The sequence below is a fragment of the Centrocercus urophasianus genome, unplaced genomic scaffold (genome assembly GCF_019232065.1).
Source record: "Centrocercus urophasianus isolate 14NV4802_14NV808 unplaced genomic scaffold, USGS_Curo_1.0 seq_20, whole genome shotgun sequence".
NCBI classification, from domain to species: Eukaryota; Metazoa; Chordata; class Aves; order Galliformes; family Phasianidae; genus Centrocercus; species Centrocercus urophasianus.
Window position 1 is genome coordinate 10,690,070 of NW_024884756.1, and position 26,568 is coordinate 10,716,637.

General features: G+C 38.8%; 1 protein-coding gene across 6 annotated transcripts in view; it reads left to right on the forward strand.

The window, feature by feature from the left end:
- The window catches only part of SPATS2L (spermatogenesis associated serine rich 2 like), a 136,135-nt gene that overhangs the window by 81,846 nt on the left and 27,721 nt on the right, over positions 1 to 26,568 (forward strand). For all 6 annotated transcript variants that reach the window (XM_042822566.1, XM_042822565.1, XM_042822564.1 and 3 more), the window contains 2 exons: positions 12,727 to 12,788; positions 23,431 to 23,539. In XM_042822566.1, coding sequence (XP_042678500.1) covers positions 12,750 to 12,788; positions 23,431 to 23,539 — 148 coding nt within the window. In that variant the 5' untranslated portion in view covers positions 12,727 to 12,749. The remainder of the gene's footprint in view (positions 1 to 12,726; positions 12,789 to 23,430; positions 23,540 to 26,568) is intronic.

Genomic DNA, 26,568 nt, shown 5'->3' on the forward strand with positions numbered 1-26,568 from the left:
AGCTGAAAGGTGAGTACCTCTGGGACTTCCTTTGAACTTAGGATCTATTTGAAGTTGACAGCACTTTACTCTAATGATCACACTACATAGGTTAGTGTAGGTGTGGAAGCTTCTTAGCATTCACATTTGTTCCTCTGTTTGTACTGTTCAGACAAAGGTTTGTGACTGAGGAAAGGTACTCTACTACATTAGATACTCTGGTGTTACGATACTCCAGTGTTATCATTCTAGCAGTTCACATTTGGGCAACCACAGATGCAAAGTAGCTAACACTGTCTCTTGGAAAGTCATTCTGAGCTGAAATACGAGCTGACATAAACAACTTCCTATGATTCAAGTACCTGGCAAGAATGACTTAGATAATATGCAGTTTGCAAGGACTAAAATGATCCTTTTGGGAGGAGAGGGATTGCAGGAGGTTCATGTCAATGTAGAGTTCAAGCAGATCATATTTTACAACTTCACTTCATCAGTATATTTGGCAAGATTTATTCAGGCATTTGAGGAAGAGCAAGACCGTAACGTTTGTTTTGGCTAGTATTGCTGTGGAAAGTGAGTTTTCTCAATCTGAAATTGTCTTCCCAGATTCCCCCCACCTCTCTACCGTGCATTTTGGAGAGGAACGTTTTACTGGCCGTGTAAGTTGAATCCAGATAAAACTAGACTTGTCTATGCTAGTGAGATGCATGTAATAAGCCCACGAATTTTACATGTGTTCAGTTTCTGCTGGACCAGAGAGTTGCTTTTCAGATGCTCCTCTAGGATGCCAGCCAGAAGAACACAGGCTTTAGGCCCTCAGCAGTGTTAAAACACCACAGTGGTGCGATAGATTCACCACTGTTGTGGGACAAGGAGGAATGGAGTCCCTTGGTACAGTACCTGCAGCGTGGAGCTGTAAGAGCCAAGCAAGTCATTGCATCCTCCTGAGCAGTCATGGCAGTTGTGCTACCGATGAGTGATGCTGGCATTCTTTCCTTTGAAGCCCTGGAGTGGGGAAGTGCCTTTGCTGCCTCTTGACTGGTGCTAGGAAACCAATAGGTAGGTTTGAGAAGAAGATGAAAAATATGGAAAGTAATTCCTTTTCCCCTCTTAACGTATGATCGAGGAGTTTTAGCGCAAAGCACATCTCTAGTGTTGCTGCAGGCTGATTTGGAACAGGCACTAGATCTTCTATACCTGTAGGCAGGTAGCATTCTTCTATCACTGGATTGTTGGATGAGTTGTCACAGTCTCTTCCATTTGAGCTGTTTCCCTTTGCTTAAATAAACATTTATCTGAAGTACTTACAGAACAAGAATCATTCTTTCAGAAGTTCCAATTTCAATGAATTGGTGATTTCCTGCTGTGAAACAAAAATTTGGTGGGTGATGTCCCAGCTTACTGTTTTCCAACATTTTTAGTATTTATTTTTTGTTTGTAGTTTATTGTAACCTACTGGTCAGTGTTTTTATAGGTAACAGAGTGGTGTCAGAAAAGAACGCTAATGGAAGCTCTGTCACCTCAGTTTCGCACTACAACTTCATTCCACCACCACACACCCTTGGTAGTCAGTGTAAACCTGAAGATGGTTCAGGTCAAATCAGATCGCATCCCTCAGCTAGGACACTAAAGCAAACCAGTAAAATATGTGATGGTATGTGTACTGCCGAGAGTCAAAGGAGAAAACTCTGGGCTTCAGATTCCTGGCACTCTGCTTCAAATGGCATACAGTCATGCAGCTTTAGTGAAAGGCCTGCAAGGTGGAAGAAGTTTGTGCCAAAGTTGCTTGGCAGTTCACAAGATACAAAGCTGATCACGGCTTTCATATTATGTAAATATCTTTCCACAGAGGATGTGGTATCGTGTAATAAGGCTCCATTCCAGAAATCAATGTTTTTTAAAATATGAATTCCCAGTTTTTTCTTCGACAGTGTTGAATGTGTTTTTTGATGTTTCCAGGAGTTTAGAATGCTACTTATTTGTTAATTAATTGTGCCTGTTATTTTACTTGATGAATTAATCATACTTTAAAGTGAAATTAATTAGAAGCATTATATTGTATTCATGGTTTCCACACACTACTGAACTAACATGACTTTTCTTAGAAGAACAGTCAAAATGAACTAAACCTTTGGTGTCTGCCATTTAGCAAAGACTTGTTTAATTTTTCTGTAGCAGAATATTTTATGAGCTTGAACATCCCTTCTTCCTCGCTGTTTTGTCTGAACTAGAGTAAGGAGTGGGAGATCAGCTGTGTGTCTTCATCTCTGTTTTTGCCAGCAGTGCAACATAATCTTTTTTTATTATTATTATTGATAGCATTAGAACTACTAGATTTAATTTGAAAGCAATTTAATTCAAGTTTGTCAAGTGACAGAGTAGGGAAAGTGAATGTGATGAGAACTTTGTAGGTCTACGGACTTGTTATATTCACCCAGTGTGCAAAGAGATCTGGATCAAGAGCTTGTTACCGCTCCCAGAGTAGTTGGCTGCCATCCTCTGGTCTGGGTGAGAGGTTGTAACAGGCCACAAAAAAATCAGGCTGATTATTTGTTGTGTACTTTTTAACACACAGATATAAAATGTGAGGTAACAAATCAAACATCTTTGGATGAATGAAAGGCATGTGTCCATCAGGAAAGAGCAGTGTTCATATCTCGTGAATGTGAGTAGTTGTTTGCTCCTGTGTTTGGTACAGGAGATGACTGTAGGTGTAAAAATGTATATGTGTAGCTATGAAATATATGTATGTGCCAGTAGGAGAAAAAACAGTTCTATTCCTCTTAGAGGGTAGCTAGATAGGAAAGGCTAGTGTCAACTGATGATGCTATGATGATTCTAGCAGATTTATTTTTTCTAATTACCTTTTCTAGGAATACATATGTTCCTGTCTCTCCTATCTCTCAGCAGTTAGAGAATATCAACTTTGTACTGGTACACATCTGTTGCAGCATGGATACTTTGCTATGTACAGGAATTTCATGTGTCCTCTTCTGTAGCCTGATTCTCCATCCCTGTAATTTGCTGTATCTAATGCAGAGCTGACCTTTTGTCTGTGTTTTGATTCGGCTATCTCAAAGGGCAGAGCTTTTATTTGTTTCATTACAAAAATGATAAGAGCAGAGGCCAACATTTTGCAATGCATGGAAGAGATAAATTTAGAATTGAGCTTGAAGTATCAGTAAAAAGAAAAATATCTTCTACTTGTTGGTATTCTAGAGCATAGTAACCATAGACTCCATACACTAGACTAAATTTCTTCTTGAATGAATTACTCACAAGTAGAAGAGGAGTAAAATGTTACCACTTATCTTTTTTTTCCTGTTATCACAATTGCAGACATCTATTTTACAGCTGTCTGAATTCAGCAGTTCTCTTGAATTTTCTGCTCTCATGAGCCAGAGGCTGTAAGAACCTCTTTGACGGATTTCACAGTGGTGTAGTGTTGTCTGCACTGTATTTACACCCAAACAGAATATTTGATGTTTAAAGACTGATCCTAAAGTTACCACAGTTTCTTAAGTTTGGGTTTTTTTGTTTGTTTTTTTTTTGTTGTTGTTGTTTAGAGAAAAATCATCTCTGGGCAGATGCAAGATGGTTTTAATAACCTAAATATAAGCAGCTGGTCTAGATATTTTTCAGCTCAAGATACATTTTACAAAGTTAGCAGATTCTAACATCCGCGTTTTCTGGTATGGCAGCTCTAATTTTAATGATCACGTGGTATCAGCCACGATGCATTAGTTGCAGCTAGTGCAGTGACACTGATATTTTGGGGAAGTCACACTGAAACTTGTGTGAAGGGAGAGCTCAGCTTGGATAGCACTGATGGGCTTGTTTAGCTTGGAACACAGAAGGTCCAGGGAGAGCATAGTATCTCATAGCAACCTTCTTGTACTTGAAGGGAGCTTACAGGCGGGAGGGGGACCAACTTTTTACACTGTCTGATAATGATAGGACAAGGGGGAATGGCTTTAAATTAAAGGAGGGGAGATTTAGGTTAGATATTAGGAAGAATTTTTTACTGAATGAGTGGTAGGGCACTGGGGCAGGTTGCCTAGAGAGTCTGAGGATGCCCCATTGCTGGAGGCATTCAAGGCTCGGATGGATGGGTCAACCCTACCCAGGGCAGGGGAGCTGGAACTAGATGGTTCTTTAAGGTTCCCTCCAACTTAAGCCATTCTGTGATAGGATAGGCACAGCATTCAAAGACTGTCCAGCAAGATCAGTGTAGTAGGTCGCAGGACTTGCTAATCTTTAACCATTCTGTTGTGACAACAGTTGGATCGGTTGCTTTGTTGAACAGCAATTCAACAGTTGAACAGTTGCTTTGATATCTACTTAGAACCATTCCTGCCTTTGGAACAAATCTGGGAAGGACGGGAGATAGTTCTAAGAAAGGCAACCTAGGCATGAAGGAATCATAGAATGATAGAAACTTTTGAGTTGGAATGACCACTTAAAGGTTGTCTAATTCAACTCCCCTGCACTGAACAGGGACATTCACAGCTAGATCAGGTTGCTCTGAGCCCCATCCAGCCTGACCTTGAATGTCTTCAAGGGTGGAACTTCCATCTTGTCTCTGGGCAACCTACTCCAGTGTCTCACCAGCCTTATTTAAAAAAAAAAAAAAAAAAAAAAAAAAAAAAACCCACCTTCTTTATATCCAATCTAAATCTCCCCTCTTTTAGTTTGAAACCATTTTCCCTCACCCTGTCCTAACAGACTATGCTGAAGAATCTGTCCCCTTTGTTCTTACAGCCTCCCTTTAGATCCTGAAAGGCTGCTCTAAGGTCTTCCCAGAGCCTTCTGTTCTCCAGGCAGAACAGCCCCAGTTCTCTCAGCTGTCCTTGTAGGGAAGCTGTTCCATCCTGTGGATCATTTTTCTGGCCTTTCTCTGGACATGCTGTCCTCATCTCTGCTGTTCTGAGGACTACAAATCTGAGGACTACAAATCTGAATGCAGTACTCCAGCTGAGGTCTCCCCAGCGCAAAGTAGAGGAGCAGGATCACTTTCCTCGACCTGCTGACCGTGCTTCTTTTGTCCCATCCCAGGATATGGCTGACTTACTGGGCTGTGGAGGCACATTGCTGGCTCATATCCAGCTTGCCATCCATCAGTACCCCTTCTTGGGTCCTTCTTGGTTTTTCTTGGCAAGACTTGTATTGATAGTGGGGATTGTCATGACTCAGGTAGCTTGACCTTTCTCTCATGAGATTTACCTGGGCCTATTTGTAGTCGGAGACTGTCTAGGTCTCCCTAAATGACATCTCATCCTTCTGGTGTGTCAGCAGTACCACACAATTTGGTGTCATCTGCAAACTTGCTGGGGGTGCACTCTCTATCCCATTATCTGTGTCGTTGATGAAGATACTAAAGAGCACAGGTTCCAGAGCTGAACCTTGAGAAACGCTGCTTGTCACTGATATCCATTCAGACACTGAGCCATTGACCACCATTCTCATGTTGCAATCTCACAACTGGTTCCATGTCCATCCTGGTGTAGGGAGCCTGCTTTGGCAGGGGGGTTGGACTCGATGATCTCTGGAGGTCCCTTCCAACTCCTACAATTCCGTGATTCTGTGAAATAGTTCACCCATGAAATCCAGACCTTTCCAGTACCACTCTCACCTCTGTGTTGTTCCTCATTACAGCAGACAGGACCGTGGATTTTTATGGTGTTAAATGATGTGAGTTCCTGATACACCTTTGCATACTTTATAAACTTTAATATCTTGCTACCTATTTCCAAGCAAACAGTTTATATGGCTGTTGTATCTTTGAGACATCTGGTCGTTTCTCAGACTGTCATGTCAGTCATCTCAGAAATCCTCAGGGAGGTGGCGATAAACAGTGGGGGAGCACAAACCTGTTTTCTCTTGGAATCCAGACTTACATGTGGAATCAGTGAGACGTCTTATTTCCTGCATCCTGTTTACAACTCTGAAGCCAGTGGATTTCAGGCAGTGTGGTACTGTCAGGCAGTCAGGCTGCCTTAGCTGAGCAGAAGGGAGAGCTGCTGCGTTGAGGCGAGCACGACCTCTGCACTTAGATACATAAGGACAGGATACTGAAGTCCTCAGAAAACAAATTTACCCAAACACGTAAACAGCCTGAAGTAGCTAAACTAAACTCCTGTAAAACAAGAAATGCGAAATGAATGCGTAGTCTGTTTCTGAGTGCAGCCTTTAGACAGGCTGAAAACAGTACTGGAAAAATATCAACTGTGTTAATTATACTTTGTTCTTTTTTGTAAGTATCTTCACTTTGAGTAGCACAGAAAGCTAAAAGCTGCCAGGGCTTGCTTGTTAATATGTTCTAGATGCTCTTGATATATTTATTTTTTAACTATTCATTTTATCTTTAGAAACTAGACTATAGAAAATAGAAAATCGTATCTGTTGCTAGTTTCAAGCTAGTAGAAGCAAGTACTGAAATCTCAGTCATGTTTCCTGTAGTTTTGACACAACAGTGGCATAGCTTTTGGCACAACTAAGGACACTAAGGTTTTGTTACTGACAGTTGTGAGTGCACTAATGTTTGACCTTTGATGTGGTAAGAGAGTTTTTTTTATCTTCTACTATTTAAATAAACCAAATTAAAAAAAAAAAAAAAAAAAAAAAAACCAACAGTAATTGCTTTCTGGAATACTTGAACTTTGGCATTTTACTTTCTCTCACTTTTGCTAGTCTTTCTTAAACTTAAAAATGCATTTGAAAAATGTGCTTATCCCAGCACTCATCTGCCATTCTTGAATAGCACCTATGTAATAAAGTCAGACAAAGTCAAATGAAGAATGAAGGCTATGTGTGTCTGACTGTGTTGATTTTGTCTTTACCAAGGGCATGGGGAAGTCTGCAGACAAGCCAGTGTAATATAGCACATATGGGATAGATAGGGATCCCACTTAAAAATGAGATGTAATTTTGTAGAGGAAGTAGGAGAGCAGAAGATGAAAGCGTACTGCAGGCTGCCACAATCTCATTAGATACAATTGCAATTACATCTCTTTTGAAGTTGGTTCTAAAATTCTGATTGCACTGTGCTTTATATGTCAGCTTTTTGGATCTGGAAGATTTTAACCAAACTACTTGGAAATGAGTAGTTAAAAATAATAATAAAAAATCTACATTCTGGCATTGATAGACTTCACAATTTTGTCTCTTAAAAATGTTTATAAATTCCAGTTTCTGTGTTAATGTGAAAACTTTCTCAATGATTGTGTGTAGTCATGTTTGGTAGGGCTGATAAGTTAACAGCAGTAAGGCTGTCTCCTGCTTGATGTTGCTGTAGTGTGACCCAAAAGGTATGTAGTTGTGGAGTTGCCTGACTAGTGAAAAGGAGAGGAGGGCAGTACAGAAAGAAAACTGATAGAGGCTTTTTTGGGGTACTGTTTAGAACTTGGAAAATGTTAGTCCTGGGATGTTTGTAGGAAATTAGCATAATGAAGAGAAGGATTGGGTTTGCACAAGATGCAGCAGATGGATGCAAAAGCAGGTAGAGATTTAAATGTGGAGAAGAGTCAAGTCCTTGAGACCTGGGATTACTGTTGTGTGGGGGTAGCACTAATATAGGAAACACTTGTGGCGGGCAGATGAGGACATATATCATTTTGGTGGTGTAGGAGACTTTGCTTTTCTGTAAATGTAGACATGGGAAAACCTCAAACTAGCTTATTCTGTGATATTTTATGGGGAGATTTCCTTATTGCAGAAGATAAGTTACGTCTTCAGTGTTGGAAGCAGTGAACAGCTGTCACACTCCTCTGTTCTATAGAGCTCACTGCCGGGGTGTTTTTACAGATTTTATCTATCTGGCAACACTGACACTTTCATAAGCTCATTTTCCCTTTCCTTCTATGTATTTGTAGTCTTATTCCTTTTATTTGGCTTTGTTGAAGGAGAGAAAAGTATATTTTTGCTTTTTCTGATGCTGTTTGTAAATCTGAAGTTTAAATGCAGCAGATGATAATAGTGGAATTGTGCAGCAGGACGGGGCACAGACTCTTGTTTCCCAATTCTCTGATGCCTGAATTGCAGGCAACCCCACCTATGCAGGATGTTTCATGAAAGGAGTCTGGCAGCTTTGCCCCAAGGCCTTCCTGGCTTTGTGAGTGACAAATCCCAGGAGGCAGTACTGGCTGAAAGATGGCAGGTGTTCTTTGGAGGCTGAATACAGCAACAGTGGGACTTCGGAGCTGCTTGAGGGCAGAAAAGGAATGGCTATAAAGGCTGGGCAAGCAGCCATGTACCCAGCAGGCTGTGACAGGTGAGCTCAAGCATGTTGTGCTGCAGTGGTTAAAGGCCGTACCTGACTGCTTGCCCTGGGGTTGTTGCTTGCAGTAATGTCAGGAGGACAGAGCATGTGCCAGCACTTCAGCTAGCTGCAGCTGAGTTTAACCTAGCTTAAACCTGTGAGGAGCAATATGAATTGCTTAATTTGGTAGAGCAGAGAAATATGCTCTGGCAGACTTAATCTAGTCTTCTCTGCAGCACTCCCTTAAAATGCCACTACTGTATTTTTCTCTTCTTGTATCGAAATGCTTCAGTTTACAAGGCAAGGTATGCCATCTCCTCTGCAAGTATGTAATAGATATAAAATAATGTACTTCCATCAGTATTTGAGTTCAGGATGTAACAAGTAACTGAGAGTTCTCTCCTATTCTGGGAAAACATCTGGAAATTGCAGTCAGAAATTAACAACCTGTTTAAATACACTACAGAATCCTGTTTCTTTCGTCATTCCTTCCTCACAAAAGCCTTGTTGTGATGTACATTAACTTTTTAAGAACACAAATATATGCAAGAGATACAGCACAAGACAAAGCATTTGAGAACCCTTTATACAGTATGTTTTATACGTAATATGTTCAATGCTTGTGCTAACTGACAAACTAAGGCACAACAGAAAATCTTCTGCAAAGACTTCTGCAGCCATGTTTTTGTGCACCTGTTGACATGCACAGCACTGCACTAGCTTTAGAATGCAATTGTGGGCCATATTCTGATGTTGCATAGCTCAGGCACGAAGAACCTCCTCTAAAGTATTACAGATCAGAATGGAGCTGTTCAAATTTAGATCCAAGCCTCCAGCAAAAGCTTTAAAAATTAATTGGGACCATTTTTGTGCATGAAATTATTCATGCACTATAATCTTTCCTCATAGGATTTAGTAATGCAGCAATTTTTCAATATGGGATTAAAAAAATTGGGGGGAGAAGTCAATTCAATAAACTGATTTGCTGCAATGAGAAAACCAATTAGCTATTAAATACAGTGGTAGAAGATACTTTTAAAAATCAATGCTATACTGAGATTTCAATGCATTAGTTCGAATTTTATGTAACTTGTAGTGCTGGACTGTGAGTTATATAAAGGAGCAAGTGTTTGATGCAGGTTATTTCAATATCTGCCCTTGTAGAGGGTGAATGGAAAGTAGCTCCAGCTCAATTTTAGCATCTTCATCTTGACAGTCATAATATGCATATTAATGAAAAGTTTGAACTGTAGAGCAATGACTCCATTTGCAAAAAGCTGATGCCTTCTTGGTTCACGATCTTGTGGAGGATGAGTGGGGGCAAGAAGAGGGAAAGAAACATACCTCTTTTTTGAGGGTATGTTTTGCGTGGCTTGCCCAGTTCTGATACAGCTTGCAATTGTAAGCCAGCTGAACCAACATCACATTTGTCAGTGGAAAGCTACAACTAGTAATACCTGGAGCACACAGCAAAGGAGAGGCAAGTCAACTCTGGCAAGGTGTTGTGTGACTTGTTTTAAAGTGGGTCAGAGCATTGCTACAAAGATTAAATTTGGCTAAGTGTTGCTCTTGCATGGTTTAATCAGCACATTTAATTTAAATTGGATGCATAATTTAGCTACTACCTTCAAACTAACATGAACTGACAGGTTTGGGTTTTTCACTAAGTAAGATAACTAATTAATTTGCTTCATACATGATGCAGTTTTACAACGTACAGTTTTGGTTCAAAATTGGTACAGTATGCTGGAAAAGTAGAACATGAAGATTTAAGGTGATGGATATTTTCCCATTATGTGTTTGTTTTATATAATACAGTTCTTAGGATCAGAGGGGTTTGTTAGATATTAACCTTGTTTTGATTTTTCCTTTTGTGATACATTCTGTTCATCCCAAGTTTTCCTATTTTTTATCTGTTTCTCTTGATACTGTGTTTTTTTTATTATTGTTCTCATAATGTATGTGTTGGTTTGAGTGCACGCAAGAGAACAGGCTTCCATTCATTTGTCTGTAGTATTGCTGGAGCTGATAGATAATAGGTATGAGGGTGAGCAAGTAAAATAACTATTCATTAACATATTATCAGCGAATAATACCAGTGCAAAACAGAGCTTGATGTTGATAAACAGAAAGCATGGTTTTCTGGAAAGCTATGAGGGATAATGAAGAGTTAGAGTGATTTTTAGAGCTAGGTTTTTCAGTCTGGAATTTGGTGGCCTATTTCTCATGCTCTTTGCCTTGCCCATTTGGCTTAAGAAACAGCTGACAGCAGAAGTAAAAGAGAAGCAGGAAAATCATAGAATGGCCTTGGCTGAAAAGGACTATAATGACCATCTAGTTTCACCCCCCTGCCAGGGCAGGGTCACCAACCACCAGACCAGGCTGCCCAAAGCCAAATCCAGCCTGGCCTTGAGTGCCTCCAGGGATGGGGCATCCACAACCTCCTTGAGCAACCTGTTCCAGTGTGTCTCCACCATCTATGTGAAAAGTTTACTAATATCTAACCTAAACCTCCCCTGTCGCAGTTTAAAGCCATTCTCCCTTGTCCTATCACTGTCTACCCTCATGAGCAGTCGTTCCTCCCTCCTGTTTACATGCTCTCTTCAAGTACTGGAAGGCCACAGTGAGGTTTCCCCAGAGCTGCTCTTCTCCAAACTAAACAAGCCCAGTTCCCTCAACTTTTCCTTGTAGGAGAGGTGCTCCAGCCCAAAAAATTATAGGTACAGTAGACTGCATTAAGTTAACATGTTAAATATTGGAAATGGAGTTATCCCAAGGTCACGTTCTACGTAGTCTTCCTGCCTGCTTTCTCCTGACATCTTATGATTCTGCTGTCATTGGATGGGCTTGACAAAGAAACTAATTCGACCTCTTTGATTCTTGGTTTTAAAAACAAAAACAACAAAGCAACAGTGAAGTGTGGGGGGTCTTCTAATCTGAAATGCTTTATTCAGTGTGTTAAGGCATTAGTGACCCAGTTGCCAGGAAGAAATCTTACCAGATATGTAGTGAGACTTGGGCCATTTTTTTGTAAGCTCATTGAGCCACCTTTCATCATACCTTTCATTGAGATGAAAGGTATGTGCTTTATATAGACAGGTAAAATGTGTTCATGACACAGAGGGCAGAAGGAACCTTAATTTCAGGGTTTTTTCAATAACACTTTAATAAAGGCTTCTTTTTTGTTCCTTTGTTTTCTTCTGGCACCCTTTTTGTGATGTCTACTCTCCATCAGACTGAAACTCAAAAATGCTTTCCCTTTCCTGTTTACCATGAAGTCTTGCTGTGTTTGAAAATGTGATTCGTTGAGCCTCATAATTTTAATTAGAAAACATATGCATAGAAAAATAAGTGAAAATACTTATGTCATGTTATAAAGTTCTGTAATAGAAACATTTGGAGTTTGAACACCCCCAGAGTGCTGTGTTCAAAAGCTGGAGTTAGAGGAGGTGTTGGTTTTTTTTTAAAGTGCTTTAAGAGATCTAGATTAATTGTGGGAAGTCTTATCAGTCTACATAGCAGCAGAGGACTTCAGTGGTAAAAAAGGAGGAAGTGATTCAGCTTAAAAAGTTGAAAAGAATTAAGATTTCATTCTCTGTCATTTATGTATGACAGTATTTTCTTATCTGTGTGCAAAGGAATTGAGCTTAGCAACTTAGCCTCCTTTGTATCATTTGGCTTAATCTTCTCTGTGATTCTTCATGTGTGACTTCATTTAAAAATGTGAAGATTCAGGTTTTGTTTCTTATTGAAATCTAAGGTAATTGGTTTTGATGGAAATGGGGTTAGGCAAGTGGACTCCTTTCTCTGTTAATTCTTCATCATGTGGTGTAATATCTCTCAGTTATGTGGCTGAGTAACTGGAAATAGGATATCGCAGGGTTTCTTAATCACATGCAAATTCCATTATGTGCCTAAATTTTCAGAACAGACTTGGGGATTTAACCATTCAGACCTTTTTGGCTTTAATAAGGAAGCACGTGGTTAAATCCTTTAATTTAGTTTTGAAAAAAAAAAAAAGAATCAACTATGCAGTACTTTTCTGCCTTATGGCACTTTTAGCTTTTTAAGATGGGATCTTCAGAAAAGTTTTCTGGCAAAAGTAGGATTTCTGGTGAATGGGAGAACAGATGTTGAAGTCATCTAAGGTATTCCTCTTCCTTGAACCTCAAAGGTATCAAGTAATAACGAATGGGTTCCAATAAACATGGATGGGAGAAGTATGATACACCTCCCATCCTGGTTCATACTTGTGAAGCATTTTTAGAATGCGTAGAACTAATCTGGAGAAAGTGTGAGATTTGAACTTGTTTGGGGTTTGTTGTTCTATGTTATTTTTTGTTTGTTGTTTTTTGATTGTTTTTACAAGATTGAGCAGGAAAGGTAAGTTTTCTCAAGGTGCTCCAATTCTTAAATACAATTTACATGTGTGTACCTTTGGCAGGTTGGGATTAAACATCATCTTATTTGCTTTTTTCTTCTTTTCACAGACAGCATTCTCTTAAGAGGAGAGATGGCAGAAATCAGTTCTCCAGTAAATATCAAGGAGAAGGTAGGCACAAGTATCAGTACAGCGCAAACCAAAATGGTGTTGCATACACATTTCATCCCTGCTCCTTCAAGGTTTGTTCACATGGTTAATTTAAAATTAACTCTGTGCGTGAAGTACACAGACAGATATTGCTAGGATTAGAATATTAATTTTGGCTAATGAGAAACACATTTTGCTTTTCTGTAAGGAGACAATGTTTTGTCAGGTATGTATTTTTTATTCTCTTGTGGTCCTTTTACATGCTGATACTGTGGAGAGTGGCACTTTGTGCTGGTTGCTGTGGTACAAAATTGAAGAAACACAGCCTTATGAAATAATGTTTTCCAACCAAGAGTGTTGTACTTGTTATACTCAGAGGCAATTCCTGAAATTACGGAGCCTGAAAAGAGGAGAATTTCTTTCCTACCTGAGTAACTCTGCTTCTAACTGCATTCTTTGTGTGTGGGTATATCCTCTCCCTAACATGGCTACTGCTAGAGCCTTGCTTGGCCTTTCAGAAGCATTAAGGAGTTAGTCCTAAAGCAGTTAGGACTGCAGTTTTGCAGGCCACTTGTATGTGAAGTGCTGCAGTGCAGGGCATGTATTCTCACATGAACCCCACTGTTGCTGTAGCCACCATAGATAAGCAGCATAACCATCTAAAAAGCACCATGGGTTTCTAGAATAGTTTTTCTCCTGTGCTATTTAGTTTACAGAGAGGTCAAGGAATCTGTTTTTAACTCCCAGTGGGCAGCTTGTATAGAGATAATCTGCCTCAGTGATATTCCTCACCAATGCAGATGGGAAACAAGGGAATTTGTTAAGAACAGGAGAAGAAGGAAGTAGGGAGAGTGTAGGAGTACAACACAATGTTGTATTTTAAAAGAAGCTAAGGTTTTGGGATATTTATAAAATCAGATTTTGTTTTGTCTCATGTTTGAAAAGATGTGGACCTTTACATTTAGGAAGCTCAGAAAAAAGCTAATAGATTCCTTGAATTGCTTTATTAAGCATGATCTGGCTCTCAGTGACAGATTCTAAGATAGTGTGATGTATGTGAAGGGCCAGAGCTTAATTCTGTTAGTAAGCCCAAATTTATTCAGATATCGATATAAAATTGATTGGGTGTATTCACATCATGGAATTCCACAAGGAGAAAGGATCAAGTGTGTTTTACAAAGTACCCTACTTGAAGGGAATACAGAAAATTGAAGGCAATGTGAAAGTGAGAAATGTAGTCATCTTCCACTGTATCATAAGACCTGCATGCATCCTGCTGCGTGTCAGGCATGTGAAATGTTCTCTGTAGGCCTGTCAATGGAAAAGACAAGAAAAAACAAAAAGCATAGTTTCTTGTATTAAACCTTTTCCCAACTGTGAGAAAATATTGTTCAGCAGATAAAAGACTTCCCGAACTTCGGTTTTGCAATTCAAAACTGTAGTTTCTCGATTCAGTAGACCAGTAGTAGGGAAAGTAATGAGGAAGACCTGCAAAATATTGTAAATGTGGCTTTCTGGACTAGAGAAGTCTCAGTAAGTGATAGAGAATTAAGATAACATGTAACGCACCACAGCCTCTCAAAGACATAGCCCTGAACTCTAGAGGTCAGTAATTGGATTTTAATTGATTTACTATTTCACTCCGAGTTCAGAATAAAACAAGGAATTCCTCAGTCGGGGAACATATTTCTCGGAATTGATCATGACTTAATGGCTTAGACACTGCATTTAGTTAATAAAGACCTCGAGAACTGTGACAGTTATTGATCCTGAAACAAGGTTTCCTCAAGCTTCAGATTAATCATGTTTCCCAGAAGAGAAGTTACACACTGTTGTTACCTGCCACAGGAAAGAAGTTGCCAAGGAAACAGAATAGCAAATGATGATTTATAAGTAGTTCAGGTGGGAATAGTCCATATTGTTGTGTCCATCTTTTCCTAATTATTCACTTTGCTTTCAAAAGATTGTAGAACCTTTTTGCTTTTATGTTCCTTGACAGGAAGCAGTCCCTGACCTGCTGCACTGCCACCTGTGGGCTTTTGAGTCCTTTTCTATTTGTATTTGTTGTGAGCTGCTGAGTGAATTATTGTGGCTGAGGATTTGCATGTCAACGTGTACTTTGGTGAAGAGAATATTCCTTAGTCTTTAATAATAGACAGGATTTAAGTATTGAGTAGCATGATGGATTTTTGCACTCGTTCTCTAGTGCCAGAATAAATTACTGTAAAACTTAAACTGCCACTTAGTAAATCAATTATCAAGTTATGCTTATTTACTATCTAGCTTAATTCCTTTCGTTAATTTAGTCAGTTATACAAATGTGGGATCTTATAAATTGCCTGTTTGTCTTTTGCTAGTTTTAGAATGCAGAACTGCAGCAGGATTTTTATGCACCATGTAATATTTGCTGTGCAAAGTCTGATATTTCTTGATTGTATCTTAAGACTGAACGTTTATGAGCACACACATCTCAAAGCAGGTAGATAATGGAATCAATACCTACTTATTTATAATAGTTTCTCTTTTAATTGCTTTTTTCCACCAGCATTTAATGTCCCTAAATCCATATGCCAAACTTAAAATCTAAGTTACCAGCAGTTAAATCTTACTGCAAAATCACTGGGTTTTATTCTGAAAAATACAGTCTAATAAGCTACTGATTAGAGGCTTAGCAATTGAACAGCATGAACTTCATAATCTACATATACCTGTCTGAAGAGCTAGCACAGTCGGTCTGTCACTGCAACTGGATAGTCCTGACTCATTCTGAAGTGAGATTGGCATGGCAGGACATAAAACATCCATTTCACAAATCCAATTTGATTTGCAGTGTGCAGGGTCTTTCAGTTAGAGGCTTCTAAAGCCACATTCTTGTTATTGCAGAGCTGCGCCATAGAAATTCGAGCACAGGGGTGAACTGATGCACCTTTCTGAGTTGGCTTTAATTGTATTTGCCTATAAAGTGCTAAAATGTACAGACCTCATGCACTTCTGGTCAGACATGTTTGCGATATCCTGGCAAGAGAGTGTAAATCAGATCCCTTTCTCACTTAAATAACTTACATGGACAGAGCAAAGCAGTCATGCTGCAAAGCATAATGGCAGCGAGTTTGGTGTTTATTGTTATTCATCCTTTTGGTGGATATTTTTGGGAAACAGAAATGAAATTTATAAATTATTTCTCTGAGCTCCATCACTATTAGTACAAATACAATCAGTTATCGTTTAAAAGAATAGAATAGAATACAATTCCTTCCCAAGCCTTCCTCTTTCCTACCTCAGTGCTTGTGAATGCTAGTATACATAAGATTTTGTTCCTGCTAGGGCTTGACTGAAATCTGAGGAACTGTGTGTCTGCACACAAATATTCTTCCTTTTTTGTGAAAATAGAACCTTCTCTAAGTTGATCATTGCAGATAACGTAAGTTGACAATGTAGAGAGTCCACAAAATTTGGGCATAATGTTTGGTTGATTGATTAATGTTTGTTTTTCTTGTTTAAATGGTGGCATTTCCCCATGTACTTTCCATGATCAGCCTCTAGTTATTAGGGAAGCATAACTTCTGCCACTGCTTTAAAGGAGACGTATGGATGAGGTAGACATTTCAAGTAATATTGACTGAAGTTAGAATACTCACATCTGCAGAGTTTATAAAACCCTACCCTAATTTGAGTCTTAAAAGAATGTTAGTATCGTACTGACACTTGTGTAATTTACTCATAACTTTTCAGTTGGAATAGTTCATAAAGTCAATAGGTTAAGCGTTGTATTTTATCTCTTTCCCCACTTTTTCCCCAAGAGAGTAAATATTCGCCTGTGATGTCAGCCTAATGAGTGTTTGCACAGTTGGCAGAGACTTCTGCAGCTGTGATGCTCATGTGCGGAGCCAGGGCAGTTCTGATTACCATATTTCCATGCACATAGTCCACAGATTTTCTGAAATAATACAAGCCCTGCACTTTAGCAGCAGCAGCTAGGGTTACAGTGTCAATGTAGTTAGTGCAAGGAGTTCACCATCGAGATCTCTCTCAGAATAATTCCTTTTGTCATGACCCTTCCCTGACTATACCATTGTCTCTCTTGCTCCTGGTTATCTTCCTTTGTACCAAAAAAATACCGTATATCTCAGGACTTTTTTCTGCTCTCAGGGTCTTTAAATACTGAATTATAAATCATTCCGATCATGCATGTACAACTTGAAACTTTCTGTGGATTGAAGGATGAAATTGGCCAAACTCATTGGCTTAAATTCGAAATGATTCCGTAAAATTAATGGAATTATTCAAGCATTAACGAAGTACACCACAAGAAAAGGTGCCTAAAATCGAAATGATGGGGGCTTTCAGATAAGAAGCAATTACAGTGAAGAATATGAACAGCTTATTTCCTGCAGCAGGTGGAATGTTTTCGTCCAACAAGAGGAGAGTGAATACAAGGCATTCCCCAGAACAACCGTTCAGGTCTCGCATGTGGCTTTTAGTTTTGATTCAACAAAATATTGGGAGTTGTCCAAACTTCTGAACTTGCTGTTGGGGCCATCTTTTTTTACTGTGTCTGGTCATGTTTGAACAAGATCTGGTGTCAACTGGTGTAAGCAAAATAGCCAAATGAAAATATTCTTCTTGGGATTCTATTAGAAGTAAAGTTTTGCTGCAGTTTCACGGAGAAGTTTGCTGTTTCATTTTATTTTCATTTCAAACATCAGAACTGTAGGAACAGACAAACAGATTTGTTCTATTAGCTGCAAGAAAAATATCTTGTTCAGATATACTTTGGTGGATTTCAGTACCATAACTGTAGCCTTCATAAGTGATGGGCTGCATACAAGGAAATAATAGGATTTGTTGTGGAAAGAATATAGTATCTTAAAACTCACATTACAAGAAGCAGACAGTTTCCAATCTGAGTTCACTAGGTCTCTTTAAGGCTGACCTTCGCAGCTGTTTTGTACACACATGTTGATGTGAAAGGACTTAGTCCAAAGAGCAGCAGAGTTGGTTAAAATGCACTTCTGTCATTTGATGAGCTATTTAACTTGGGCTAAGAGTATTATAGAATTAGGTTTCTAAATAATGCTGCCATGATTCAAGTGAAACAGGTCTTACTGAGCCAGACCCTCTTTATATATACTTTTTCTTTTAAATATGTGTCTTCTCAAAACCAATTTCCATTTCATTAGTTTAAAAATTAGAGCAGAGGAGGATGCAGGACATTGTAAATCCAGGATGTTTGCCCACACTAGATTACTGCAGCAAGTAGAATTTGTTTTGTGCTTATCAGGGGTAAGTGACCTGACGTGATAAACGGGGCATATAGCAAATAGAGAGGTGCAGACCGGATCAAAGCTGTTATTTTGCTCAAAGGGCAAGTTAAAAACATGTGCTCAGTGTGTCACAATGAACTAATCTAGTTAGCGAAGCTTCTAGAAGAATGGGTGCTAATAAATAATATTCTGTTAATTCAGAAAATTCAAACTGTGTTTATGAAAAATTTTTTCTGTAGGAGTTTTTCAAGCCTAAACTATTTCTGCCATGAGGTGTTCTGAAAATACATTTTCCTGTTTAATGTTGTCAGGGTGTCTGTTAATGCTTCATAAATTACAGAAACCAACAGAGTGCTGTAGACAGCTCTCCTTCTCTTGTCCCTATCCAGGGTTTGGGTCAGTCCCAGCCAGAACTGTAATCTTAGACAGAGCTTACACTGCTACCTGTCTCCAGTTGCAGTGACTATATGTACCATTTATGTACTCATAAAGATATTCTGCTGACACAGTAAGAATAAGCAGGATCAGAAAACATTTGTGTGTTCTTTGATAACTGTACTTGAAAAATGAATTTAGCTCCTACTTAGAGAAAATCTGCTGAGCTTAATAGTTCATACCCAGTGAAGGTAGATTTAGTGTTTGTAACCAAGCGTGAGTAGAAGTATTTTAAATGAGTATGTGACCATAATAGTGGATCACTTCAAAGGGATTGCAGCAGATGTGTTCAAGGGTTTCAGAACAGCCATGAGCTTTCAGCAAAGAAGTTTAGTTTGTCACTATGTCACAAATATTTAAACAAATTCTCTGAACCCCGGATATATTACTTATTCACCGAAAACATCCTCTTTGAGATGATGCCAAAGGGGAGCAGATGGAGTAGAGCAGCCAGCAGGCAATGCTTGATTCCGTGTTGTTACAGTTGCCTGGGAACCATCTGAAACTTGACAGAAAACCTAAAGGATTTGGATGAGTACGCAGTAACATCAGCTTGGCCCTGGGTGTAGAGTAGGTGTTGTCACAACTTCTCACAACTTTGAAGCAGGCTGTATCTCTTTTCAGGCTTGCTTTGTCAGGGCCCTCTCATGAGATAAGTGCTCACAAGGACTTCAGGTAAGATAATAGCATGAGCAGTTAAAATTTCAATGATTTTTTTTTTTTTTTTTTTTTTTAAGCAAATGAATGCCCAGTCAAATTTCACGTGGTTGAGCAGTAATCCTCAGAAAAACAGTTAAATGTGTCTGACCAAAAGGAATGAAGTTCTGCTTTCCACACGTTTGAGCATACATGGCAGTTTTCAGGATAAGGGCTTTGTATTTTAGATCTGTGGTAGGCTTCAGAGTAGCTTTTGTAAACTAGAATGTTGAATGAGCCTTCTGAGCATTAAACCAAGAAGGAAATGAATTATCTGGTCAGGCCACTGAAGGAAAAAGCTCAGGAGTGTGACTATTGCCAGAGACAGCATCTCAGCTAGTGCTGATGTTAACCATGCAATTATTTGTGATTCAGGATATACGTCCCAGGATGCTTGTCTAGCACCCAAAATGGTGACACAGATTTTCTGAAAATCCACACTAGATAAAGACATGATGATTCATAATTGTTAGAACAGTTGACTTTCCTGTAGTCTGTTAACGTTATTTTTTCTAAGATCAGGTTTCAGTGAGTATGAAAAAGCTCTCTGTTCTCCCACATATACAGGGAAATAAATTTAATGTTCAGAGTTTGTTCTTGCAGACTGTTAAGTATTGATACGGTATTAATACCGGATAGGATGAGGTTCTTAATACTGATAGGATGAGGTTCTTTGGTTCTTCTTTTTCATGAGGTTGGTATATGTTTTTTAAAAGGAATTTGTATTTTGATGAGAAGTCATAATGTATTTGGTTATTCCAGTTTCAGTCTGTGCTGTTTATGCGTTGAAAAGATAGATGTTCTTGGTAAGTTTACTGTAAGTTTAGGGAGATATAATTTGGATGTATACCCAGCCTGGTATATTAACCTATCAAACCATTAATAAAAATGAACTACACACAGCTATGTGGATTGAAGAGTGACAGACTTTTCTCAGGCAGTTGGAGACTTGTAAGCAGTTGTGTAGCTGTATTGCCAAAAAGACAGGTGTATCAGCAGAACCTGGCATACTGCATTGCATGGCTCCAGCTCACATTCAGCCCCACTCTGCATCTCCTTCTTGTCAGCTTGTATTTGTCAAGTATTCCTGCAGCTTAGCTGCCTTTCATTGCAGATTGCAATGGGGCTTTTATGACCTTCAGCTGTGTAAGTGCATTTATGCTAGACTTACGCTTTCAGAAAGGCTGTCGATCTCTCCCTTCAGTGTTTTCTTGTATATCTCCATGTTCCTTTCCAGAAATGTATAAGACACATTTTGCATGTAGAAACAGACCTCAAGTTTGAACGTAGAAATCTACACAGATTTTGAAGATGAAGTAAGAGAACTAAACATAAAATATTAGGGACCATAAAGTTAAGGTTGTCATTTGACCTTGTCTTCCTCAGCTTGTCCTTGTCCTCCTGTCAAGTAGGCTGTTAGGTTAGAATTCTGTTAGAATTTGCTACTTGCAGCCATTTATCCGTTATTTTTTGGATATTCAGAAACCACCGACTCTTTTCGTTGCAAGTGTTCCACAATTCCAGTTTATTCTGGATGAAGTATTCAGTGCATATGTTGGAGACATAATGTCTGACACACATCTGGCTGACTTTGAAAAGAAAACATGCCTAGTTTATTTCATTTTATTAAAAAAATTTTGAGGCAGAAGGTTTTGCTCTGAAATATTTTGTGATTTCTCTGCTGTTGGAATTCTGGTTTTGTATCTGCTTTTGTTGTTTCAGAACAGAACAGTAGATGTATCATTTTCTTCATAGCATATCCTACAGATTAGAAATTCTAGTTTTCATCTCTCTTATCAGATAAGTCAATGCAGAAATCTGGAAAGCAGAATCATTAATAATCAAGTGAATATCCATACATACTCAAGGGAAGCTGATTAACTATGTGTTAATCACCTTCTGGTTTGGGTTTTCCAAAGTCCAGAATGCTTTACTATACAATCTGATACTCATTTGCTAAAGAGTCATCTTATGAAAGCTCTTATTTTCTAGAGAGAAAAATAAATGTATATATTTTCCAACAGGAAAACTTCAACAAAGTTCTTCAACAAAGGCAATTGCTTTTTTGGCAGTAAAGCCATAGAGCTCTGCTGTACTTAAATGTTCCCCTAAATGGAATTTTTATGATGTCCAACTAAAACAGAATTGTGTCCGCGGAGTTGGTCATAGGCATAATATCTTCACTCTGTATTAGTGAATGTTCTTCCTTAACAGACTCATTTGACTTTTTGGGAATTATCTCCATAACTAGAACGTGTTCACACATTTTCAGTGCTTGGTTGTAATACTAGGGGAATCAAGAACAAATTAGCTTTTAATTTTTGATTTTCTATTAATCAAAAAATTCCAAACTGCAGGGTGTGGCAAGTTGCCTGATCCATCCTGTGGTCTTGGCCTCACTTTGTAGTTTCCAGATGCTTCTTAAGGCTTCCAGACCTCTCAGGGCCAAGAAGGACCTAGCAGCCATGTGGAATTCCCTTGCTTATGGGAATGGCTGGAGTACACTAAATATTTCCTTTTGCTATTTTTCTGTAAGTAATTGCCACAGGCAGCTTAAGCAGTTCTGAGTGGGTAGAGAGATGAACCATAAGACTGTGAAAGGAGAGGGGAGGTTTTTGTGAGAATGTGTAGTCCATGTGATGGGAATGTTTGGCAACTGCCAACTTGAGCATAAAGTGGACAGCAGCTTGTGGCCTGCTGTAACTCTTGTGTATCCACCAACTTCTATTGGTATGGAGCCAACTCAGCTCATGCTTGTTGCAGCTTTATCAATAAATAATAGCATACTAGTGCCCACAATCAGGGAATGAATAAAACTCATTTTTCTTGGGTTTTCTCATTGCATTCTATTAATTTCAGATGGTTTTCACCTAGAATGCCCGCAGTGCATAAAGAGCTGTGCTCACAGTTGCTTGCTTGTTCGTTGTTTTTTGTTTTGTTTTCTCCCTCCCACTCTCATATGCATACTAACTGAAGAGAGAAGCTTGACCAGACCGATTTTTTCTAGACAGTTCCTGGAAATGCCAGAAGCTCATTTGATCACCTAGACTGTCTCAACTTCCAACATGATGATATTTTTGTTTGCTAGAATCTCCAGTGCAGCTAGCTATTGGGCTGGGACCCTGGCTTGTGGGCAGACCTTGCTGAGCTGTGGGCTAAGAACAGTGGACACGTGATTAGATGGGCCTTTGGGAAGGGTCCTTGGAAAATGAGAGAAGCAACTTGACTCCTGTACCACGCTCTAGTTGCTAATTTTGAGACTATATAAATAATAGTTTTGGCCTGAGTTGTTCAAGGCTAAACTTGTTACTTGAAAGATGTTGTGGACAAATGTGAACTTGCAGACAGGTAATTGATAGGATGGTGGACAGGAGTGAAGTCAATTCTACCAAAGCAGAGTCACTAAATTTGTCTGCTGAAGTTAGAAAGTGACCTTCTAGATTAACTTATCTGGAAATCTTGATCCGTCGCAAGTACCTACCATCTGCTGTGCTGAAGCTAAATCCAGCAAGAATCATGAGTCAGAGCCTTCAGTCGTTGTCAATTACAGAATTTGAAATAAATCATGGCTTATATTAGTATACAGAAAATAGAGTGACTGAGGATAGATGTTGATGTAAAGCAGCAAAGTAACATTTTAGCAATAAATCTTAGCATAAATCTGAATTGCCTTCTGGTGCTTTCACTGGTAAAGATGCCATAAAGTTTAGATTGCACCTTTTTCACTATTTACCTGGACAGCTAAGTCAAGCTGATGTGAATACTCTCAGTATGTAATCCAGCCTTGCTCTATTACACACAACAGACATATCTTCATGTGTTTATATTTTCACAATTCAGTGTGTTCATAGTATTGTGAAAAGACCACAGTGTTTCTCAAACAGAAATTAGCATGATGACATTGTGATTTGATAATTAAAATACACAAAGGTGTAGTCCTCAGAGAGGGGGCAAAGAAAGCTACTAGTTCAGTTTCTGCAGTGTAGCAGGTTTTTTAATAGTAAATGTGTGCTGGATAGTCAGAAAAGAGACGCTCAGCTGATTTGGAGCAACTGTACTGATTTCAGATTTTATTTCTCTACTTTGGTCTCTTCAAGAAATTGCTTCCATTTGTTGCAGGAGGCAGGTGAAGAGATTGACACTGCTTTATATGGGTATATTATTGTATATTGTAAGCATTTATATAAATGGACACTTGCACAATACTGTGTTTTCTTAAAAAAATATGATAAACCTGTGTATTATTACCTTCCTTCTTTTCTTTCCAGATCAATGCAATCCGATCAGTTGTTCCAAACAAAAGCAATAATGAAATAGTTCTGGTGCTGCAGCAGTTTGATAACAATGTAGACAAGGCTGTCCAGGCTTTCATAGATGGTAAGTACAGTACTTTTTTCCACTAAGGCATGAGGGATTTAACTACAAGCTGAAATATTCATTGCCTATAGTGTGTATATTTGTTGTTCTTCTGAAATTCATATAATTGTGACTCTGCCAGTTCCTTCTTTATAGTTCATCCTGCTGTCTGCATGTTTGTTTCTTCACAGCATGAGCTTGACCTGGTTGTTCATCTGTTGTCCTGGAGGGTTTTTTTAGTGTAATTCTTGTTGCAGACCTTATTTTTCTAATGAAAAATAATGCTCTGTAAAGTGTGTAAGCCGTAAGATGATTCACTGCTGGAGACAGGCTGCTAATGGAAATTGAGGATAGTTCTGAAGCAGATAACTGGGCCCACAAACGCCTGGACTCGATGTATACCTTGACATTCAAGCCTCAATCTAAATTTTGCAAATAGTTTTGATATTTGTACTGGCTGAACCAAGACTCCATTGAAAGTTTGAGGTGCTCAAAATCTTTATCTGGCTTTGTATTTTGCATCATTACGCTAGCTGTAGTGAAAGGTCACTTGTATTTAAATAACACTTTTCTGGGAAGTACATAATGGCAAGAATTTTGAACTTCCCCAGTCTGTAAGAAACCCTTTGTAGGAATACTGGTGTAACGTGAGGAAGTCCTCTCAAAATTCTGTGGTTTGAGGGTGCTTTTAGAAGATCAGAGTTTCAAAAGCCCTATACATCTTAAAAAACAAATCAACACTGTGAGGCTGCTTATATGGCCTGGTGATACCAAAACATTAGGGAATCATTATGAGTTATCTCACCAAGCTGCTTATTTCAGAGCTATTTTGGTTCAGAATAGTTTTGATTTTAGTTTGAATTTATTTACTGGAATGTATCTGTCAAAAAGTATCATGTACTAAGAATTATATATAAATATGTAGAAAGCAGATGTGAGCAAACTAATCATAAATGCATCAAAATCCTATTCCAAAAGTTAATGCTTCCTGTTTTACAGTGTTCGCCCATAGTGTCAGAGGCAAATCTCGGTGGTGTGACATTAGAGGTTGAATCTTCCCACCAGTATCCCATTACACTTGGTTGCTATGTGACAGGTGGCAGCAGAGGAGCAATCTGACAAAATGGTGGTGTCTGACATGGAAGTGTGGATGAAGCAAAGGTGTGTCACTGAATTCCTCCATGTGGAGAAAATGGCACCCGCTGACATTCAGTGACACTTGCTGAACATTTATGAAGACCAAACAGTGGTTGTGACAACAGTGGAAGTTGGACTGTGTAGACAAAGTTTTTCTCACAGAAATGCTGTTGTAGCAGTTGGGAAACAGTGAGCCACGTCTGCTGGTGCAGATTTTTATGAGCACGGTGGGCTCTTGTTCATTGCTGGTGAAAATGCATAGATGATGCTTGCAACTGTTGAAAAATAGTTTTGTAGCTGAGAATTTGCACTATCAAATAGTGTTACTGTACTCTTTATAGCTGTTGGAGTTTCCATGGAAATAAATAGGAGGCATTACTTTTGGAGTGACATGCATATTTCTCCCTTTTTTTGTCAACACAAATATCTTACGTGTATTGAGGGAAAATAAGTGCTTTCCTATCCGCACGTTGTCCTAGCTATGAGGAACAAATGGTAAAAGTAAGCCTTCTAAGAGAGATTTAAAACTAAAAATTCTTGAAAAAGAACTACTAAGGTGATGTAACTCACCTCTAAATGGCCTTCCTTTGAATTTTATTAGTTGATCATCATTATGTCTTGAGTTGAGAAGTCTTTTCAAGTTGAGCGTTTGGAAACAGACTATATTTGCCACTGGAAACAGTGCCCTCATTTCAAAGACAGAAGTCTGGATTTGTTTAAGCACCAAATGGCACCAGGGAAGTGTGTCCATTCAGCTGCTACTGTGAATAGAATGAATATAGATAGCTCTTTAAGTCATATTTTCATGTGAATGACAAAATGCCAAGATTTAAATATCTCACAATCACAGGGAACCTACTGGTACATACAGCATATGACGTGGGGACAGCCATTTAATGCTGCATGCTGAATCAGTGTTCAAATTTAGTTTTCTGAGGTCATCTCCTATCATTCTTTGTGTCTGGAGTGACATATGTATATTGTATATTATGAATTTGCATATTTATGTGAAATGTGAGTTTTAAAGCAGTAGTTAAAATGTCATCTTTGTTGTGTAAGCATTTACCTAAATGGGCTTAAACACAAGTTATGTACAGCTCCATTGTAGACGTATTCAAGTAAGTTATTCTCATGCATTGCAGTAATGGTTTTGGAACTTGCAAGGGTAGTGCATTTCCAACAGGGAGAGCATTGGAGTTGGTTGTGCCAGTCCCTGAAGTAATGCTAACTGCTCAGTACTCACAGGGCAACTGAGAGAAGTAGGACGAAGGTAATGCCAGCCAACACAAAAAGCACTGGATGCTACTGTGGAAACAGCTAACAAAGCTGTCAAGTGAAACTGCACGTGTTCAGCAGCGTGGAGTTATGAAGGCAGCAACTGTGGTTTTATTTCATCATAGTGGAACAGCTTCTATTAAAGATAGCATACTTTTAAGAAAGGACCAAGGGATTTGTGTATGTGTATATACTGTGTGTATGTGTGTGTGTATATATATATGTATGCACACACATATATATATAATTACATATAACTAAATATATATATTTATTATAATAATAATATATAATTATATATAACTAAATATAGATAAATAACTACATATACAATGGAAACTTTCTTAACCTTCTGTCTGCACTGTTGTGTCGTTTGGGAAGCGAAGTTTGACTTGGGATTCCGTGTGTGTGTGTGTGTGTGTGTGTGTGTGTGTGTGTGTGTGTGTTCACAGTTTAACAAATCAGACTTAGCACTGCTGCAAACAGATACAACCACTTCCCATGTGTATGAGGGACTCACCAAATAATCTTACATCTGGATTATTTGAATAGAAAAATAATTTTGATGCATTTGAAAACCTTGCATGTTTTTGTCAGAATACAAGTTGACCACTTATGGCAGTCTTCTTAACATTGAT